The sequence below is a fragment of the Chelonus insularis genome, unplaced genomic scaffold (assembly GCF_013357705.1).
Source record: "Chelonus insularis isolate UGA/USDA-ARS -01 unplaced genomic scaffold, ASM1335770v1 contig_76_pilon, whole genome shotgun sequence".
Lineage (NCBI taxonomy): Eukaryota > Metazoa > Arthropoda > Insecta > Hymenoptera > Braconidae > Chelonus > Chelonus insularis.
Genome location: NW_023276741.1, coordinates 954,986 through 978,972, shown reverse-complemented (window position 1 = coordinate 978,972; position 23,987 = coordinate 954,986). Strand labels below are relative to the sequence as shown.

The 23,987-nt window shown below is 32.7% G+C and overlaps 1 protein-coding gene and 1 pseudogene across 1 annotated transcript in view; one reads left to right on the top strand and one right to left on the bottom strand.

The window, feature by feature from the left end:
- The window catches only part of DAT (Sodium-dependent dopamine transporter), a 212,742-nt gene extending 189,152 nt beyond the window's left edge, over nt 1-23,590 (bottom strand). Inside the window, exons 1-2 of the mRNA XM_035090267.1 lie at nt 23,133-23,590; nt 11,873-12,053 (exon numbers count right to left, since the gene is read on the bottom strand). Coding sequence (XP_034946158.1) covers nt 11,873-12,020 — 148 coding nt within the window. The 5' untranslated portion in view covers nt 12,021-12,053; nt 23,133-23,590. The remainder of the gene's footprint in view (nt 1-11,872; nt 12,054-23,132) is intronic.
- Nucleotides 15,968-16,478, top strand: LOC118071242 (uncharacterized; annotated as a pseudogene).
- Nucleotides 23,591-23,987: the final 397 nt, after the last annotated feature.

The following is a 23,987-nucleotide window of genomic DNA, read 5'->3' as shown; positions in this document are numbered from 1 at the left end:
CTTAATAATGCACGGAAAAGCATTAAAAATTTAAAACGTACTCAAACCGAAAAGAAACCGCGAACCGTAACACCTACAACCATTTTACAAGATGCCGCGAAATATTTAAATAAAAAGCAATTGTTGTTTTTAAAAATGCAACTTATTCGTGTTACCAAGAAAACAACAGAATGGACGCCATCCGAACAAAGTTTTGCCACCACACTCTATCATGTCTCGCCAAAAGCCTACAATTTCCTTTGCGATGAAAAAAAAATTACTCTCCCGTGTGTTGGGTCTATACGTCAATGGATTAATAATCTCGAACTCGCAAAAGGTTTCAATGACCATTTGTTTAACATTATACGCGATAAAGTTAAAGGTATGTGTCCTGAAGAATGTGACGCGGTTTTGACCTGGGACAAAATGAGCATTAAAGAGCATTTAGAGTTCAATTCGAAAATTGATTTTATTGAAGGTCTCGAAGCTCTCGGTGAATTAGGGCGAAAAAATAAAAATAGAAAATACGCGTTAGTTTTTATGATTCGTGGTCTTAGATTTTCGTGGAAATTACCGGTTGCCTATTTTATATCAGGTCAAAGCATTAAAAGCTCGACATCAGCAGATTTGATCAAGGCTTGCATCGTAAAATGTTTTAAAGTCGGAATCAAAGTTCGGTCAACCATATGTGACCAGGCAACTACAAACTGTAGAGCTGTCAAAATCTTAGGCGCTAGTGAATCTCACCCCTATTTTTTGATTCAAAATCGCAAAATATATTTTAATTACGATATATGCCACCTAATAGAATCTGTACGAAATCGGTTAATTGCAAATGATATTTTAATTGGCGACGAACGAATTTCATAGAGAGCGGTCGAGGAATTATTTAACAACGAAAAAAATAAATCTTCGAAAGCAGCTCTGACACTAACTTCAGCACATATTTATCCAAATAATTGGCAGAAAATGTCGGTTAAATTTGCGGTTCAAGTCTTTAGCGCGTCAGTCGCGGCAGCATTAAAAACCGGGTCAATGAATGGAGTATTACGCGAACCTGCATGCATGTCAACGGCAGATTTTTGCAAAAAACTTAATAATATATTTGACTGCTTTAACGCTAGCTTTAGTTCAGATTCGAATCCCCTTCGGCGCGGTATTTCGTTTTTCTTTAAATGTACGATGAACAGGCCTTTATCTGATCCAGTGTAATATATTGGTCTAGCTACAGAACTAGCCGCTTGCGTTGTATAAATACTGTCACTTTTCTTCGTTTTACTAGAAACATTACCTGAACCATTATGACTATTAATCTCTATCTTTCCTTTCTTAGAAACCACAACTTCCATTTCATCTTGACTGCTCTCACCTGTGCTAGCACTTTCCCTCGCTCTTATGACACTCCTGCTTCTACTTCTACTTCTTTGAGGAGCATTACTGCTGTCCTTAATATCTTTCTTATTTCTTTTTTCTTTCTTTTCTCTTTTATTGCCTTTACTTCCTTTACTATTATTAATATTTATATTATCTTTACTATAAGTTTTATTGTCTTTCTTATTATCACCCATGGCTATTTCTTTGTCTAAACTGTTCAAAAACCTAACCTCATCCGAGGTTAGTTGTTCGTCTATTCCAATATTCGTATCATCCGCCATCCACCCACTTTACTATCAAACAAACAATGCACTAAAAACAAGTACTAATGAAATAACTTTAAAAATAATAATATTATTGTTGAATATTTATTTTGTGCGAAAAAGAAAGCCACAAATCTTTTTTTCCACTTTCGCTCAGAAACGTCTCCGAATCTCGACCATTCTGCCATCTGACAGCAACTACAGATATTAAAATTTCCGGCCATATTGTCCCATAAAAAATAAACTTCTATTTACGTCTCTTTGCTCTGGCACTGCTTCTGTCCTTATAAGATACTCACCATGCCATCTACATGTTAGAGGAAACGTCAATGCTAACAACACCAGCTGCCGATAAAACAGGGTTCCATATGACCTTCAGCTGTCAAACTTCAGACAACAACATGATACAGCCAAAGCAGCGCTGTAATAGCAGAGTGGGCGGAGCTTCTCTATAGAAGGGGGTCCTGCCTAACGAGGCTGCGAGCACGCCGAGCTGACAAAGAATCGGTTGTTGGGCTTCCGCCGCCTTGAAATAAAGACGAGACCGCACGACGCTCCGTGAGAGTACTTTATACGTCCAAGCAATTAGTCTGAAACAAGTCCGGGAACCAGAAAACGGGTGTTGGCAGTGTGGTTCCAGTGTCAAGGACGCTCTAGGAAACTCGAGAAGGACTAGAACCTACGTTCAAACATGAAGAAACGTTGAGGAAGTTCTACGTAAGGTCCACAGCTCCTCCTGACGCATCATAAGGCCCGCATCGCAGTCCCGGGAAGGCAAAGGACATCATTTCCAGGAAGGAAATCCGCATCACGGGTGAGCTCGTTTCTAGAATACGTTCATTCAGGGGCACAGGGCGAAGCCGCGGTGCGCCGCACAGACACAACTTTGTAACGTCAATTTCTTATCTTAATAATTGTAATATCGTTATTTAATTTATTCGTTGACCTTGATCATTACAATAGAGAAATGACAAATTGTCACTTTACCGTCCCGTACCCGGGTCAAGCTTTCCTTTGATATATATAAATCTACTCTGTAAGCATAATAAGTCATACACTAGGTCGCTTCAGGACGCGGGGAGATATCCTGCCGTGTAAGTTAGTTTCTCTTTGCAATAGAGTTTTCTATTTTATATCACGTGTGGATGCAATTATCTTAGTGAACCCTACGCGTATCCGTATTTGCATGCATTACAGGTATTGGAGGAGTCCCAGAGGAGCTTGTCTCTTAGTTTCAGAAGGACGAAGGTCCTTATCAAAATCGTATAATTTCATTCTTTGTTTCAACTGGTCGGTAGTTAAAAAATTCGTTTACAGTTGATTTACTTCGTTTACATATTCTACTTTGCATCGCATATATCATTTTCACCAAGCAGTATTATCCAAATAACACAAAGGTAAGTGAGAATACATACACTTATCTCGGCAGCATTATCTCCTTCTCAAGGTCATTATTCATTTCGCGGCTAAAACCACCACTCCGAATCCCCGGTAACATAAGATCAATACCTAAATATAAACTAAAATGTGATTGGCGTAAAATATAGACTCTGAGGACAATAGTAATTCCATCACCATAGTTCATGCTTCTCATGAATCATAGTCATTTTCGTATATACCTTAAAAAGTCTGATACATTCATTTATTCCTCAATCCCCCCTCCCCTCTTATTCCCCTAGATCCTATATCAAAATACCATAAAACGTACACATAGCATCGAACATTTTTCCCGCTTCCTTTTCTGTTATCTCCCTCCACTTCTCCGTATTAACCAATTTTTAGTGTGAATCCCGCCAAGTTCACGCCATTATATTTCAGTGTACATACATATGTATGTGTGAGTCATGTATATGTAAGAATGAATAGAAACAATGTAATAAGTATTAATAAGAAATTATTAGCAAATATTACTTTTTATTTCTAAGATGGTTTCATGAGATTGTTTAAAGCAGATATCAGAAGATGAAGTAAGTAACTTTTGGTAAAGTGCTGACTTCTCCTTCTTTGCAGTGATATCAAATTTTTCAAGAACGAATACTATAAGATTTCATAAGAAACAATGAGCGAATGATATTTTTAAATTCTGAATTGATTTATAAGAAACTATTGAACCTTCCCAAATAAGATCGTATCAAAATTTGTAACTAAGTAACGCCGTTTGATTTTACATCTGATTGTATACGATTCTATCAGAAGCGTGCTTTGTATCATTTTTTGTTGGAATTTATTTTCTTACCACGAAAAAGAGCAGTTTGCACAAGAGGAAATTTTTCTTAACATGTCAAGAATTTTTATAAGAAATAATCAAACCGTTCGTCATAAGATCATATGAGAATTTATGAGTAAGTGACGCAGTTTGATGTTCTATTTGATTCCATACAATTCTATTAGAATGAATATCATTAGATTAAATAAGTTTATGTGTTGATAAAAATTATTTACCAATAAGAGTTTATCAATTTCCTACAGTAGTTGTTCTCACGTTTTTCTTTTAAATAAAATAAAATCTTATAATGGGGCATCGGAATGAAGATATAATTTTTAAGTTGCATTTCACTTACCATATTTTTACAAATAACAATTATGTTATTCTTGCTTTGAAATACTTACTAGGGAGCAAACTTGATTGATGTTTAAATTGTTTCAAATTTTTAACTCAAGTGGATTAGGCGAAAGTCATGTTTCCATGTTTTAGAATACCGCAATCAGTAGCGTACTTAGCTGTGGACCCAAGGATGCTAGGATCGAATTTCACCATCAGCAGGATATTTGAGGACAAAGTTGCTAATAAAATTCATATAAGGTGTATATTTAAACAACAAATTTGTCTGAACGAAATGCTTCTAGAGCAAATTAAAATTTTCTCTTGTGCAAACTGCTTGTTTTCGTGGTAAGAAAATAAATTCTGATAAAAAACGATACAAAACGTGCTTATGGATACTTACAAAGTTATAAAAATGAAATAAAAAATTGCATCAAAATCATCACTTATTTCAGGAGAATATATAGAAAAAATATCTTTTAGATACTTATCAAAAGTGTGATGTTTCTTATGCAATTTTTTCAACTTATTATTATAAAGTTTTTTTTTAATAATATTTTATCGGAATGTTGAACGAGGGAATACTTCTAGATTGACTTCAGTTCTATTTTATTATGTATTGAAATTTTAAAATGATCTCTGAATATCATCTATGTTTTGTAATCTCCATCGAATTCTAGTAGCTTCATCTCCGGAAGCTTAGCTTTTAAGAGTGAGCTATACAAAAGACAATTTCCAAAATTGACTTTGCACCCTCGCATTTCGGGCATCATAAGGCACGTGTTGAGAAAAATAGAAAACACGACCAACACAGCTCAATCGGACAAAAAGGTTATCGGTCTTACTGTCTCTAAAAAGTGTTGCAATATACGTATTTTTACCGCTGTACGTATCTGTAGATACAATGCAAAATAAATTTAATTAATTAATTAATATACGTATGTGTTGTGATAGATAGTTGTGTTATTAAATTGTTATTAATTTTGGTATTAAACTGAGTAAAGGACCAAACATGGAATATTTAGATCCAGCTAGTGATAAAGTCATGCCACGATCATCATTTTATAAAAACAAATAACGTCAAAAAATACAGGTAATTGAGATTTTATAAATGAATATTATATGTTAGTATGCTCACATTTTCGATAGTGCATTAATAAAAGACTATTTTTCTTGCTTACTCATTTTTACTCCATTCAACTGATAAAAATTCAAAATTTGAAATTAAAACAGTACAAAAAAGTATATTTGTCCTAATATGAAATAAATTCTCGTATCAATGTTTGTATTTTACAATGTATTCAATTATTAAATGAATTATTAAATAATGTTTCACATAGCAATATGTTTCAATGTTTTCAACATTGGACTTGGAAGAAGAGGTATTAAGTACAGATCATGACAGCATAGAAAATAAGGAACTTCACAATAATGTTACAAACGAACATGCAGATAATAGGGAAAGGCAATGGGAAGAAAATTTAAATAATCAAGAACCATGGAATCAATTCGATATTATAGATGATGAAGACTATAATATTGCTAATAATGTTATTGACTATTCTATTGAGGTTAGCTAAATAATCATAATAAAATTTACTGTTCACTCATCACTTACTATTACTGAAATTATTTTCATAATTCTATGTTTACGTTTGAATGTCATTGAATTCAACTATAACTGAAGTTCGCAAGCATTTCAAAATGTTTAGATACAGTTATTATAGTTGCTTTATCCCCTATTTTGAATAATGTATGGAATAATAATTTGAAAAACCTGATTTCTGAGTAGTTTCGTAATTAATTCATTTTTTGGTTGGAGTTTGAACATTGTTTGTAGTAGAAATCTTTATAAATACTTGCTTTCTTTGTGTAAACAATAATTTATTATGAAATTTTGAATAATTCGAGAAAGTTTCAACTTCACGGATGATTTGCCTACAATGTTTATTTATTATTGAAATGGAAGAATTGATCAAAAAATGAAGATTTAAACTCTAAAATGTTTATAATATCACCAAAAAATTTCTTGTTAGTAGTGTGACAAGACGAGTTTAAACTCTTTATCCATTTTGGACAAGTGACGCCATCCGTACCGGTCAGAACAAACCTGAAGCCACAAAATACTTATGTCGCCCTCTTTGGAAGACTTTACACTGCTGTTACAGCGCCATCACACCAACAGCCGGTATGAAGGGTACCTACGTGACCTACCAAGGTCAAATAGAGGACAACGTACCAGGGAACACCACTTTGGTCAGCGCTTCAATCACGCCAAGGGGCGGAGCTAGACGATGGAGAAAGATCCCGCCAAAATCTACCGAGTACCTTGCGGCACGAGAAAAGAGACGTCAGTAGTAGTCGAGAGCTAGCCGAGAACAGTTGAATGGCAGAATTTTAGACAAAACGTTAAGCTAATATCGCACGCACATAAACGCCCATAACAGTACGGAAGTTCCCGAAGACGGTTGAATTCGTGTACGCGCACAGGGAAGATCGTCCAACAGACATCCTCTACGAAGCTACTAGACTCCTAGCGAACGGACACACGAGTTGAGACGCCAGGGTAGTCCCCCGCACGCCAAGCAGTCACGTAGCAGTTGCCAAACACGACGTCTCCGGGAGGTGTAGCAGACAACGTAACTGAAGGTCGCCCAAGGTCATCCAGAACGACGAGAGAGACTTCTGAGAAACACCCAGCATTCTCCGTCGTAGTATCTTCAGCGTGAGTTTGACATCTTTATACTATACCGCGAAAGGGCATAGGGCGAGCCCCCGTTAATTATAACTGTTATAATAAATTAATTAAGATATTTATCGGCCCTTCTGGCATATGCTTTGTTTGTTACCGCCGCATCGTAGCCGGCTAGTATTCTAGTGATTAGGACAAGTACGATTGATTCATTGTAACGCGTGTAATAGCAGGTCTGCTTCAGGTCGCGGATTGGTAAATCCTGCGAGTTGTACACTGATATCTTTGAATAAAGATTTTATATTGTATCTCTCGTGGAAGAGAATTCCCTAGGGTTAAGTCTTTCTGCCTTGCTAATTTACAGGAATTGACCTCAGAACCTCCAAGGAATACTGGAGACCTCCTACGAACATCATCAACGTGCAGACGGGTGCTTCACACCCCCGCAAACTGCGTGTGTAACACAGCTCATCGTCGCTTGCCTAGAACTCATGTATTCTCTTGTTATTCGATTCGCTCGCTACATACATATTCGCTCGTAAAATAATCCTCTCGTATAAACTTCTCTACCACCAGCAAACGAGGAATAAGGTAAGTGAGAAACTACTTGCATATATATTAAACAGAATAATCATAAAAATTCACATTCTTAGTTCAATTGACGGCTTCAAGAACCGAGACCCTGAAATACCCGGCTATTCCGTTCTATATAAAAAGCTTCTGTCACGACAGAAACTTCTCAGAAATGGTATGAAGTAATTCCTGGGTGTAGAAAAGAGAAAACATCCTATCCAACTTTTCCCGCGCTTTTGCCAGCACATATCTCGAACCTATCCAGTCCATCTGATCCTTAGGGACTCCCTACAGTTCCCAAAATATCACAGGAATCCCCTATTTCTACATCCTTTCTCCTATCCATCTAAAAACCATTAGTTCTTCTTTTTCTCCTGGCGCGGAAATCACCCTCTTCGCCAGGAGCCATTTCAGTAGCAATAATTCATTAATCTGTTAATACTACAGTTTTTTCCTGTAATTCAAATAGAAAAATTCGTAAGTGTTAGAATTTCTATGTGTAACTGTAACAGGAAAAAATCTGTTACAGTAAGAATAGTTTTAAAATCGAATTGAAATTTATAACAATGATCATTTGATATTATTACCGTCCCAGTAGGAAGTTATAGTAATGGGTCCGATTTTGCGAATCCCGGATTTTACCATATTTCCACGTTTTAAGGTCCCCAGAGTCGAATACGATCATTTTCCAGTGGACGCTTGTGTGTGTGTGTATGTACGTATGTAATTTCGCAACTTAGAACTGATTCGGTTTTCAACGAAATCAGCCCAGTTATTTTTTTTTGCAGAACCAAAAAACTAGCAAAAATGGAATATGACCTGAATTTCTCAATTTATAAATTATACCATTTTTTAGACAAAATTTCAAAATCTTTCGAAAAACATGAATATTAAATAATTAGAATACTTGTATGAAAATATGGTGACAATGTTTCATCGAAAAAAAAAATTTTAAAAAACAAAATCAGCAATGAAAGAATTTTAAACTCATGTCAGGATTGAGAAAACAGCATTAAAGACACTATAATAGTCAATAATAATTGTTAATAATATGGAATTGTGTTCATAACAATTGAACATGGTTACTAACAAGTGATTATTGATCATAGTAATATTTAAATAATAAGTTTTGAATTGTTATAAACGATAAAAATAGGGACCCTTTCTATATATATGAGTACTTTTAACGCATAATTTTTTCTTTTACTAAAAAAATATTACCAACCGTATCAGATAAATGAAAACATACTTTATTCGTGTATAACAATAAAATTTGCATTAGTCTGCACCCAGACTACTACAGAGCACTGATATTTATTCTCATCAATTAAAATCAATTTATAGTGATAAACTACGATTTTGATTGATAGTATCTTGTATGCTATTATTAATCGATGTTTATAATAGCTATTTACTTTTTTTTTAACAATCGAGTAATGTCAATAGTGATTATATAGACAATTTTTGTAGTCTTCAAACCGTTAATGGAAAATATGATTTGCCTTTTTGGTATCCAGTAAAGTGCCACACTGGCTTCGTCCTATATAGGTAATTCACAATAAACTTTAGTGATTTTTAATTGTTTAGTGCAAAGCTATTAGAATATGAAGACATCAAAAGCTAAAACATAATCAAAAAGTATTAAAAACCATTCCTATGTTGAAGACTGTACTACTTAATTTTATTCAAAAATAAATAAATAATTATAAATATACCCTTTTGAGTATACTTTATTTGTTGTACTTCTTCGTAAAAAGATGAATGCACAATTGAAACTCATTGCATTTATTAAAACTCAATATTCGAAAAAATCAGCATTCAATAGAACTCAACGGACTCAAGTGTACAACGCGGCTTTACAACCCAGGTTATCGTGTACTCGATGCATTTAACGGACTCAGTGTATTCTTTAATGATCATTTAACATAAATTATTTTACTGTACTTATGGTATTACTCTCATTACTGTTGCTTATCAATTAATAAGGGTTTATTTTTGTTAATTAATTATTGTGCACCTTCGATTGTGCTAACCCAGCAATCCTGCATTCATCATTTACTCTACATACAGTCTAAATATTTTTCCACTCTTTCGTAATTAATTTACTGTTGAATGCCGTTCCGAGCATTCAAAGCGGAGTGCAGGGTAAAGCTAACACAGAGGCAACCCGACGGTTCAATGTCAAAGCAGCCGATTGGGGAGTCTTCGATGAGTTGATTTTCCGCTAGACCATTGATGGACTCTCCACTTGTCCCGTTTAAAACGTAATGTCTACAGACTACGCTATAGATACCAGCGCATTAAAAAGCTCGATGCTGATACCCACCGAATCACAGCAGCGAGACTTTCATATCGCCAGCAGGTAAGAAGGCACTCCCAAGCGATTAAAAAGGCGAAAACAGAGAGCTGGACAAAGTTTGTCACAACCCACGGAAATGAGGAAAAATGGGGTGTGGTATACAAAATAGCGGCCGACAAAATGCGAGCCGAAAAAGTCATGAATACACTTCGCATTGAATAGGGTAATGGAACCCTGAACTTTCAAGAAACAGCCGAGCGATTGCTGGCAGTACACCTGGTCGATGACCATCCATATATAGATACAGACGAACAGAGCAGGATAAAGATAAACGCTCTCAACTTACCCAGCACAAATGATGCAGAACCATTCAACAAAGGAATACTCAGACAAGTCGTTCGAACGCTAAAAAATGGAAAGCTCCAGGGCCAGACTTGCTGGAAGTAAAAGTTGTTAAACGTACAATCGTGAACCTCTCAGAAAAATTTTTCAACGAATGCTTGTCCCAAGGCGTCTTTCCTCGGGCTTGGCAGGAGGGAACAATTCGTATGCTCCTAAAGAGTCCCGACAAAGGTGTAGCAGTCCCCAAATCATATCGACCTATATATCTTCTATCAGTACTGGGCAAAATCTTCGAAAGACTTATAAAAATTCTTCTTTCAACTGGCGTCCTTGAACAAGGAAAGAATGCTAAGCTCGAGTTATCAAAAACTAAAACAGAGGCAATCTTCATGGAGCGAGAAATCAAACTTAAAGGCAAGAAGAACTACAGGGATAGAAACAATCCTAACTATTACGAATATAAACCACACCTCAGAAGAAAGAATGACAGGCACAAATGTAAGCCGTCAAAGATCACTATAGAAGGTGACAAAATTAAGTACCCAGAGGTAGTTAGGTACCTGGGGGTCTGGTTCGGCAAAGACCTTAACATATCTACTCATATTCACAAACGACGGGCGCGAGTAAAAAAGTTATTCCATAAAATAAGACGCCTTTCGCGAATGAGTTGGGGACTCACTTGTTTAACTATACATAAACGGTGCTTCCTGCCGGTGGTTGGTTATGCGTCCTCGGCATGGATTTGTGCAATGCTAAAGATTGGCTGACGCTTGCGGCCGCACAGAGGAGCGTCTTGGAAGTCATTGCGCATGCTCGAGCATCCACCCCGAGGGATGGCCTCTGTGTGGCGGTAAGCGTCCCTCCTATACGCATAGCGATCAGCGATCTCAATGCGCGATATACACTCCGTACCGACGAAACTGTTACGTTTAATAATGTTGCAAGTTGTAGTGTTATCAGGAAAATAAAGCATGCTACTATTACGGGGTAATGGGATATCTTGATGATTAAGATCTTGAAGTATGTGTAAAATAACGCCACATTTGCTCTTTCAAAGTACGATTAAATCGTTTAACAACATCACTTGTGAGTAGGCGTTTCACTTCTCACGTTTATTCTGATAAGCTGTAGAGCATAATATTTCATTCATCTCTCGATCAATTCGCGTTAAAATCATAACTTTTATCTGACAAGCTCATCAATAATTTTGTGTCTGCTGCTTAAATATTCTCTATAGTCTCTTTTTTCATCGAGATGTATTTTGTTCCACTGATAAACTTGTTCCAACTATGAGGATAACTTAAAATAAACTGCTTTTGTTTATACCAATTATATTTTATTTCTACTTCACAAGTTAACCACAAATTCAAATTTTTCCCGTCTACTATTGATTTACACAAATTCATTCTTTCTCTCCTAATTTTATGATAAAACAGTATGTTTTAAGAATCAGGTCATCCAACTTACAAATTTATTATTCACAACTTCACTTAATCAACTGTTGTTACGGAACGTAATTATTTCATATTGATCATTTACAACGAATAAGAGATTCCTCTAATTGGTGGAAAAAATTGCATGGTTTTGAATCGCCGTACAATAATTATTTCAATTTATTCCTGTTCACATCAACTAAATAGCATCTACGCGGACGATGTCACAGGAGTAAACTAGTATAAGTATAGATAGAATTTGATAACATTTTATGGTGCTAAACAGTTATTAAATAACTCTAAATAAATTTTTAACAAATTTAGCCGATAATTATGATCTATGACATGAAAAATTTTAAAAATTTTATTACTTACCACCGCCATTCTTATAACATAGATATGGAAATCTCCAGACATTTGCAAGATCTACAGCAAATCCAATAACTGAAAGAAGAAAGTCAACTTTTCCAGACCAAGTTTCACGTCCTGGAGGTTGATGATCATTGTTCGATTCCGGTGTCATTGGCGTGGATATTCCTGACGTCACAATGATTCACTGCAATATAGAAAGACAAGTAAAATAATACATGAAGCATTTTAAAGATGAATACCCAGTGAACATCGAACCTTACTGTTATATAACATACACATAACATGTTATGTTAATGTTAGTTATGTGTTTGTAATATAATTTTTATATAACGTAAGCGTAAAAAGGTTATGTAACAATAATTACTTTTATGCAATGTAACAAAAATATTACATGGTTACATCGGTGTTATATAATTTTTATGATATTCTTATTATACAAATTCACCATAGCAAGTAAAAAATTTCTAAAGTTAACCGTTGATGGTATTTTTGTGGTGTACATTTTATAATTACATTGGCATAACATTACAGTTGTCATGTCCATGTTATGTGGATGTTATATTACATGTTTATATGAATAGAATATAGCATGTGTTATCCCTCATAGAACAAACCGATAGAACCAGACAGTAAACGACAGGATTTCTATCTGGTTGTACATACCTTTATCGTACGCTACTGTACCTATAAAAAAAAATTTATTTCCGAATAAAAATTTAAATCGTACTCTATCGTAATCAATCCGGAAAAATAGGCCTGAGCATACTTTGTCTGTGCTAACACGACGAACTTCCCATTAGCAATTGTTTATAACAAATTTAAATAGTTATAATCAATGTTTTAATACAATTTTTAATTGTTTATAGCAAATTCGTATTGTTATAAATAATGTGTAATTTTTACGAGTCATATTTCATCATTAATAATATTATTCAATTGAAAGCATCCAAATCCATGTGATAAACATGTTATGTCCGAAAATTGTGGGATTGCTTTCCTAATAGACTTTATTTTGTCTGCTGGTTCTCTATCCAGCTCGAAGTTCTTCACCTGAGTTAAAGAAAAAGGAAAAATATGTGTTAAATATGCAAGTTATACCTACTGTTGACAGCTAGTTGTAATATGAATTTCGATGACAAACATGATAGAGAGAGACATCAATTTAGAGGCTCGAAATGGTAAATACAAGAAAAGGATAGATGTCGAATTGAAGAAAACTAATTTATAACTTTAATTGCACTTTTATTCAAATGTAAATCACGGTTTCGTGACATAATTGTTTGATTATAATTTACCGAACTCAATCGGATTTGTAAAATAAGATATTTATTATTTGTTGAGTGTGAAAACCCCAGAAAGTAAGTGATTAGATAATAACTATAACTATTATTAAATTCAAGCCGATACACACTAAATCTCTACGCGAAATCAATCACGATTTGATTTTGAAGACATTCCAACAGATCCTGAGCGGCATGAGTAATAAACTCTTATTCAGGATAACTGAAGGAATGCTCGAGAATTATCACTTATAACGTGACGTGTTAACCTGCGCGGGCCATCAACCTACTTTTTACCGTTTGCTTGAATTGATTTAGCGTCGAATAATATTTCGAAGCGGCTTTTATACTGTTCAACGTTAGGCGTTGGCCCTGGCGATTTTAGGGGTGAATTGAGGACAAGAATGGAAAACTCCCAAGTTTCCACGTCAATGTCGCAATAAGATTTTAGGACATTGAAAATGAGGAAACAATGGAGTTAAGAAATTGTCCTTATGTGGAACAGAGCGTTGAACTGAGAAGAGTTCATATTTCGCTGATATTTGAATAAGGTTGAAATAAATAATTCGATGAATAACAATACATAACAAACACATTACTTAATCAATAAATACAATTTTGAATTGTTTATAACAAATGCGTATTGTTATAAACAATCTGAAATTGCTGAAAGTCATATTTAGTTGTAAACAATAATGTCTAGTCAGTATCGACTCAATTTTCAAATGAAAATGTTATTGTTTGACTGAAAAGTATTTTAAATAGGTTATCTTTTCATTTTTTTAGTACTTATTTTGCTATAAAAAAAAACCGCTCGATTGAATTTGTTCAAATTTTACTCAGATCTTCTTTATGAAAATATCTTTCGAAGTAATTTTGGTTGAAGTCAATATCTTTATCCGTTCTTGAGATATCAAAAACGAAAAAAATGCTAACGTACACACACACATCATTCTAAAAATTGGTCAGTATGCTTGCAAATACCATGAAACGTAGAGATATGATGAAAATTCAAGTTCCGCTAATCGACCCAATTTTAATAACTTCTTAATGAGTTTTGTGTCGTAAATCACGATTAGAGAAATTATTGTAATCTATCGTAACTGAGCGTAATCAGAAATCTTGTCGTTTTAAATACGGAAAATAAGAAAAACAAAAATCTGCATATAATTCCGTATCGTAATTTATCATAACGTCCGAATAAGACGTCTATCGTAATCTTTGACAAATTTTTGGAGAATATAAGTTTATGGTATTAAATTCGGCAAATATAAAGGGCAGTCAGCAACAATAAGCACAAATATTCATTTCATATTCTATTGTAATCTATTAACAATATAATATATACTAGAGAATGCTTGATCGTATCGTGTCGCAATTAAAATTATAATATTTTTTTTTCAATTGTTTTTTTAAACAATTTTTTATTATAAGCAATTTTTTTTACTTCATATATTTTTTTAGTTACTCTATCATTATTACACACTAGCTATCACTAATTTATGTTTCCTAAAAATTTTTTATAATTACTTATTAGTAATTATAAAATTTTTTTTTCATTTCTTTCATTTTTTTGAGTTTGTAGATAATTTCTTATAGTTTTTTATGGAAAAATTAATTCTACGCACTTTTCTCGAGCGATTTGCTACATTGTACGTCTTTTTTTAATAATTTTTACTCAATCTAGACTATTTTTCAGTTTTTTTACTATTTTATTCTACACGTTGCACCCTTATATAATAATTAATTTATGCATCTTACGTACGTATGCATAAAAAAACAATATTTATAACAAAAAAAAAGATACCATACGGATTCGAACCTACACGAGAGATATTGTTATGGTCATTTTAGTTGGTCCTTGAGGTTAATGTTATATTTGAACAATTAGAGTTGGATTTCTGTTTCTTAAAGAGTCAGCACTCATACCATTAAGGATAATGGGCTTCTGGGTCAGTTAGTTTCCTAACTTTGAAGCTTTTTTCTTTTATTAAAGAAACTAACAGATATCCGCGACTTTCAAACATCATGAGTTTATATCGTATACATTGATGGTCCGGTGACAACAAGTAATTTTAATGTTTTAAATAAAACGAATAATAGATCACTGGTATCGAGAAAGACAAGTTTTCACTTCTAAAGGTTGAGGGTTTAAAATTTTGGTAATTCCGATTCTGATAATTATTTTGCTCTCTTTGACCTGCTCCAAATTGATTTTTATTGTTATGTTTTTTTTTTATTTTCTAATCTTTTTTGACATTTGTCAATCGTATGTCTCCATCAACAACAATATTTTCAAGATTTAATCTCTGATAAAGTAATATTCACGTGATTTTAAATTTCATTGCTAAAAACAATTCACTGCATATTTGCATTATTGATAATGGAGCTAGCAACGTTTTCTCCGCGTGCAAAATTTAAAAAAAGTCAGTTTGTGTGGTAAAAGGTTGTAACAGTGCTTATAATAAAGATGGATATTAACGTTTTCATTACTTTCACATAGAAACAAATCGCTTCGTGTGCTTTAAAAATTTATTCGGATAAATGGAGCGAAAAGATGAATTAGAAGTTTGGATGAAGATCTTAAAAGTAGAAGGTAAAAACTAAAAATACGACTTGTAAAGATCGAAATGCTAGAGTTTTGAGAAGAAATTTATTAAAAAAATAAGATTTATTTATATATAAGGTACAAGATGCTGAAACTCTTTTTCTTAAATAAAATTTTATTCATTTTTCAACTACTGTTGCAAAATTGAATACGTTTACTGGCATTGAATCTTTTGAAATTCTTGATAAGCTGGAATATTATAACACGAAAATGAGTATTGGTGATGAAATACTTATGACTTATGTCAAATTGAAACAAAATATGGCTTATAACTGTTTAGCTATTTTATCTCACTGCTGTTCTGAGAACACATGTCAACGAGGTTTTTTTAGAAATGATCCAGGTTTTAAGTCTATGTCTGAAAAATGTAATCAAATAGTCAACTAAGGAAAAAATTTCCAAGAATATGCCTCTCTGTTTTGAAGGGTTTGAGGATGTTCGAGTTGTACTTGATTACACAGAAATATTTATACAGCAGCCAGGTCAACTTTGCCTTGATAAGGCTATATTTAATGATTCTGACATAAAAAAATTTTTACAACCTGGAGATCGTATTATAGTTGATAAAGGCTTCATAATAGCCGATAAATGTTTAGCGAATAAATAGATATGTTACAGGCCTCCGTTCTTAAAGGAAAAACAACAATTCTCAAAGTTCGAAGAGATTTTAACTTCAAAAATAGCCAAAGCACGAGTCCATGTAGAAAGGTTCAATCAAAGAATAAAAAATTTCAAATATCAGTGCTCTGCAGTGGTCTGGGTGCGACCCGAAAGGTCCACACGACCAACTTCCCAGTGGAAAAAATGAAAAAACAATTCGAATAGAACCCGTTTCCATTCTTTATAACAAATGGAATTGTTATAAACGAAATGAGTCTGTTTTTATTCATTTGACACAGTTAGTTACTTTATTTCAGTAAAAGAAAAAATCATGCGTTAAAAGTACACATATATATAGAATGGATCCCTATTTTTATTGTTTATAACAATTTAAAACTTATTATTTATATATTACGATTTTCAATAATCACTTGTTAGTAACAATGTTCAATTGTTATGAACACAATTCCATATTATTGACTATTATAGCGTCTTTAATGCTGTTTTCTCAATCTTGACACGAGTTTAAAATTCTTTCATTGCTGATTTTGTTTTTGTTCTCGAGATAATCGAGGCGAAAAATAATTCCGAACGTACGTACGCACATACGCACATACGTACATATACACACACAGACGTCCACTGGAAAACGGTCGTATTGGATTCGCGGGACCTTAAAACGTGGAGATATGTCAAAATTAGCGATTCGCAAAATCGGACCCAGTACCATAACTTCCCACTGGGAAGTTAAAAATATGGGAGCGACTATGCCTCGTATTCTCGTACCAGTCATTGAACATATTTTCATCGTAATATGTGCTACTGTGAATTTTAGTTCACCAATTATAAAAGATGATAAATTTATGAATCCCCAATAATTGAATGATAAATCTCCAATATTTACATATTTTATGAAATATCGTATTGAAGTATAACTTTTTAAGATTTGTTACCATATTAATGATAAATTTATCATCGAATTGAGGATTTATAATTCTAAAACTCTTGTCAAAAGAAGCATATATCAAAAATATAGCCCTTTTTACATTGAATGGAGTCATTACTAATTCGACTTGATCATAATACTTATGTTATTTCTTAAGAGTTATTATATTTTTACTACACACCAAGCATTTTCCAAATTCTTCTTGTATTGCAGCATCTACAGTCTTTTTTTTTCTTTAAAAGGACACTTTATTTCAAGTAAACATGACTTTATTTTCCTGCTTCCTTTTATTATCATTTTTCCTACATTTTATGATGTGACCAGCTTTTAAAATCCTTTCTCCTTCAGCAAAGTTTTTTTCTTTAGGATTCGTGCCAGCCCAATCGCAAATTTCACTTATACTTATCATAAGTAAATAATGTTCAAAATTATACAGTTGCACATAAAACTCTTCTGTTTAAAACTTTCCCTTAAGTCGGCTATATTATTTACGCTCCTCCCATTTGACAACGATAAACTAAAAGTCTGAAGCTGTAATATTAAATATTTATCTTTTTTCAGTAATATACTATAATACATACAAATAACCTTCATAACGGATAACTAGCATCTATTGTTACTGTTAAAATAATAAAAAGTAAGTTTTTATTTGCATAATTATTTTATTAATTTTACTAGATAACATAGTGATAATTTGATCGCTTGCTTCAATTTATAAATATTTCCAATCCGGTGAGAAAATGGTGTTATCGGTAATTTTGTACTGCTTTTCATAAATTTCTTTCTAGCCTCACAATTGGACTTACTTTATTCTTATCGATAAGTGAATAGTGAAGTTTCAAGTAATACGGTACCTAATTTCGTAGAAATAATTGTAAATTGGCGAAGAAATTAGAAATATCCCGATTCCATGTATTTGGATAGGGGGAATCAGTCGCTTCTCTGGCTTCAGCGTAGCCTTAACTTAACTGTTAGAGCAGCCAACGCGTTACTAAAAGGTCTGGGTTTAATTCTCGATCTTGACATTTACTTTTTCATGTATGCAAAGTTTCATCAAATCGATTTAGCCGTTTCCGAGATTACCCCGGACAGGCAGACAAAAATTCCAAAAATAGTCATTTATGTTTTACCAGCATCCTAATAACCCTCTGAGCTTCTTTTGAAGCAGTTTTTTTAAAATCACGGACAGACACTCTAATTTTATTTATATAGATCAAATATCTCTTGAACTTCAATACACTTGTTCTAGTGATCATCTAATTTATGGTTATCGTCCCTGTAATAAAAATTCAGAAGATCGTTGAAATACTTTTCCACAGCTGCTATTACTCCCTTGTTCAATGAAAATCATTCCCCACGCATGCATTTTTTGAGATGTGAGAAAAGCCAGAAATCAGAGGGAACCAAGTCTGGCGAATAGGGTGGATGTTGCAATAGTTTGTACTTTAATTCACTGATTTTCAAAATGGTTTTTTGAGCTCTATGAGCAGGCGCGTTATCTCAAAAATTTATTCGACTCGATGAACACAATAATATTGTTTCATATCAGCTCACGACCGTTTTATATGAAATTCAACAAGCTCTATTTCTTCTATCATGAGTTTTACTTTAACCAACAGAAGATGAAGGGTACCAAATACCCTCGTATAATAGCTCCTTCTCTCTAACAAAGTGATCAAGCAATAGCTCTACTCTTTTACAAGTTCTAGCTCGTCAAAGTGTCTCAACTGTTCTTGCTCAAGCTCTAGATGATACGGAGTTAAAAACTTATAAATTATCTTGAAGTCCTGCACTAGATTAGTTCATCTTTTTCTCTAAAAACTCAACAGTTAAGAAAATAACGAAACGCTAAGTGCTCTCTGAAGTGGCTCAGCTTTTTTATCCTTTTGGATTCTTAGCTCCAGTAATAGTTCGAGGAAAACTGTTCATTTAAGAGTTCTGGATAAATAATCTAGATAAAATGATGAACTTTGAAAAAAAAAAAAATTTTACTAGTAAGTCAAACAGGTGTACTCCCGCTGTTGACCCACCTCCGCCATCCCTCATACGGCCTAAAATCAATTTTACTAGTAACTACCTTTTTAACTCTCTTAACGGTGAAGACGTCTGCTGGACGAGCTACTCTATCTTGTTTATTTCCAAATAGTTTAATATTATAAAACATAAGAGAACAACAAGGGCTAATTTACAGACATAGTTCATTTGAATGATAGGGTAATCAAAAGGAAGAAATATGACGTCTAATGTGCCCTATAGTTCAGTCAAGTGAGACCTGAAATAGCAATTTTTTAACCCCGGTCAAACTCAGCTGAAATATTCCTAGGCATGCTAATTTTAACAAAGGATAGTTTTAAGGGGGTTGCGAGCCCAGCGTCCAGGTGAAGAAAGGGTAAGATTGCTCCAAAATTCCCCTTTGCACATTTTTAGCGTAAACTATTATAGATATAAAAAAATATTTCAAACAAAAGTTGTAGAGAATGTTAAAATCTACAACTTTTGTCTGAAAAATTTTCTTGCATCTAGTACCGTTTTCGCGAAAAAGTGAATTTAAAATTCAAAATTCTTAAAATTCACAAGGTCAGTATTCTCAACGCATGAAATAAAAATAAAGTTACCCAATTTCAATAACTTCCTAATGGAAGTTTAATAATTTTTCATTCATCTAACATCGCAATGATATAATTGTTACATCGGCTTGACATCAAGTAAGTCACAGTGACGTTACTTGGAAATCATATTTACGTTAGAGTATTTTGACTGGGAGGGCTGTCTGGGGTACTTTTTTTTGGAATGTACGAATTTTTTTTTTTTAGTTTCTTTATAAAAAAGTTCAAAAATTATATAAAAAATGGTTTTATGGATATATTTTCATTGTTTTATGTATATCTGAATGGAATCAATGTTTAATTTTAATAATTGCGATTTGTTCTAAATAAAACTTTTTACGTTTTAACATAATAGAGATTTATATAAATTTTAAAATTTTTAGTAAAAAATTTTAAGTAAAAAATTTTAAGTTTGATCTGCCTTGGTTTTTGATGAAATGAATCCTTGTTTTATCTGGGTTTTTTTACTGCTTCAGTCCGAGGTTTTAAAAACTTGAGATGGTAACCATATCTGTGACTTACAACTTATATCAAACCTGACTTTGTGTGATATCCTAATTATGTCATTGTGTTTACTGGGATGTTGCATGTATACATGAATGTTATTATATATAACGTTCACGTTTTAATTTTTAATATTTGTTATTTCGGTAAAAAATACGAAAACTAATAATGATATATTATTAATCATATAAAATATAAATAATAATATGTATATGATTTTTTTTAACTTCCCAGTGGGAAGTTATAGCAATGGGTCCGATTTTGCGAATCGCTAATTTTGACATATCTCCACGTTTTAAGGTCCCCAGAGTTGAATACGATAGTTTTTACGTGGACGTCTGTGTGTGTGTGTGTATGTACGTATGTGCGTATGTGCGTACGTGCGTTCGGAATTATTTTTCGCCTCGATTATCTCGAGAACAAAAAATGATATCGACGTGGGACCAACTGCATTCGACGCGTAATTACGTAACTTAGAACTGATTAGATTTTCAGCAAAATCGGTCGAGCCATTTTTTATGCAGAATCAAAAAACTGGGAAAAGAGGAAATTACTTGAATTTTGCAATTTATAAATTATACCATTTTTTAGACAAAATTTCAAGATCATTGCAGAAATATGAATATTAAGTGATTAGAATACTTGTATGGATATATGATGACAATATTTCATCGAAAAAAAAAAATTAAAAAAACGATATCAGCAATGAAAGAATTTTAAACTCGTGTCAGGATTGAGAAAACAGCATTCAAGACGCTCTCATAGTCAATAATAATTCTCAATAATATGGAATTGTGTTCATAACAATTGAACATTGTTACTAACAAGTGATTATTGATCATAGTAATATTTAAATAACAAGTTTTAAATTGTTATAAACAATAAAAATAGGGATCCATTCTATATACGTATATGAGTACTTTTAACGCACAATTTTTTCTTTCACTGGAATAAAGTAACTAACCATATCAAATGAATAAAAACAGACTCATTTCGTTTATAACAATTCCATTTGTTATAAAGAATGGAAACGGGTTCTATTCGAATTGTTTTTTCATTTTCTCTACTGGGAAGTTGGTCGTGTGGACCTTTCGGGTCGCACCCAGACCACTGCAGAGCACTGATATTTTCTTTTTTTAAATAACCTAAATATATACTCATAAATCACATGATAACTCATGTAATATCAACCCTGTAGTAATATCACAAAGTCATGTTATATTGGATGCTTTTGATTTAGGAACATAACTCGACTCAGTGTCAAGTTGTGTTTCTAAATAGAAAATACTCATTGTTATATTGCTGAGTAGGAAAAAGTAACGTCTATGTCACTTCCATGTTACATTACTTCAATACAAGTATGTCACATTAATAACATTACTACTACAATTAATAACATCCATACTACAACGATATAACAGTGTTTACTGAGAATGTTACATATTTATTTATAAATAAAATCATTCTTATCTATATGTAACAAGAGCATAACAATGTTACGTAACATTGTTAAGTTTATGAGTGGGAAATTATAAATTACATGTAGGTCATTTTATGTAACACGTGATGTTCTGTTCTGTCTCTTCTTTCAAACAAATTGGGATGAGTTACGTTTTATACTCCGAAGTCAAAAATTTTTTAATATGATAGATAAATATCGGTCTGGTGATCAGGACGCAACCCGAACGATCCACACGACCAACGTCTCAGTTTAAGCAAGGAAAAAAATTTTTTCTCCTAATTCTTTTGAGTTTTTTGATTCTGTAAAAATGGTTGTTTCGATTTAAAGTAAATTTAGAAAAAAAGTTATCAAAAATTGTTCTAATAACAATCGTCCCTGCATGTTTATGTACATCAATTTGGTTTGAAAAATGCTGGTGCTTATTTTAAATATTTTTTATTAAGTTATGAAAATCTCTTGACATCATTCACTATTTTCTGTTAAGCGAATTTGCGCTTGAGTTGGACGGAAACCTGACTTAATTACACCAGTAATATTAAAATCCATTTGAATGATACTCAACTCATAAGTATTAAAGTCAAAACGTAATTATTCCATTCGGATTTTGTAAAATTCATAACATGAACGATTGATTTTCATTTCATGAAGAAATATAATAAACAAGGATAGGGTGGAAAATTGAAGAGCGATAAGCGCGTAAAACAGTGATGACAGTTTATTGATGGCTCTTAGCACATATCAACTTTCAAACAATTATAAGCTTATTGTACTCAACATGACAGCTATCCTATCAAATATCAGCCAACAACTTCAAAGGCGATTTTGACAATAAGTGAACTTAGAGGCATTTCTGCCGCATACACAAAACTTAACTAAATTTACACTGGAAGGAAAAAATTTGATTTTCAAGACAAAATTATTCACCTCAAACATTTTACTACGCCATAAATGTAGGTGAATTATTTGAATCAAGTATTTTTCCTTTAAAATCAAATTTTTTCCTCTTAATGCCTTCATTACGTTAGTCGACACATTACTTTCGACATTACTATCATTATGAACTATTCTAGCCTTGAGAACTGGCAATTTTTTTCTATTTGCTACATTTCCGAAGTAAATCATTAAAAAATTTTCATTACAAATAATCAATTGAAAAATAGTATGTTACTAGGAGCAAATTATTTTATCACAAACTTTGAGTTGAGTTCTTTTTTTCTTAAATACTTAAATAAATAAAATTGACTTTGAGATACTTACGATAAATGGCTAATAATCAATATTACTGTGACCTACGAAAAGGAATTCGACTATAAATGAAGATATTAAAGAACTGATGTTGGGTTTTGAACCAAATCCTCCACAGAGTTAATAGTAATTCAAAACTTGTATCCGTTAAACCCATTTCCATGAGTTGAATTAGACCAAAAATACTAGTAAATAGGCTACTCCATTAATTAAATTATTAATTCATTATTATAACCCTACCATAAAAAAAATTTATTGTAGAAAAAAAATATTCAAATATTTAGCGTTAAAATGATGATAAAATTATTATTTTTGACAGAGCACTCAAAAGCGTTAATCACGAATTTCTTTTCAATATATTTAATTGTAATGAACAATGAAAATAGTTTTAAGTGAATATATATGTATATATAGATGTATTTATTTATATATATAAATATATTTGACAGCGATTTTTATGACTATAGAGAGTAAACGATTCTGTCAACGACGGCTGACCAAATATCAACTACTCTGGCGAGTTGATGTCTATATAGGTGTCGAAGTCACGTGATCGTCACTTTCAACCCAGTGGGGCTCTCGACAATAATTGAAAATCGGACCAATTTATGACTATAAATATTTAAATAAAATCTTCAATAACTTTTTATATACGGTTTTTTGTTGTATATTGCAATAAGAAATATAAGTACAATAAAACATTAACTTTTTATTTAATATATCGACGGATTCAACAATAATCTAAATTTCAGAAAAAAAAAATTAATTATCGAGATATAAAAATGATTCATTATTATATTTACATACGTAAAATGCACAAAAAACCATCAGAGATACATTTAAAGTTAGCGGTATTATTTCCCACAT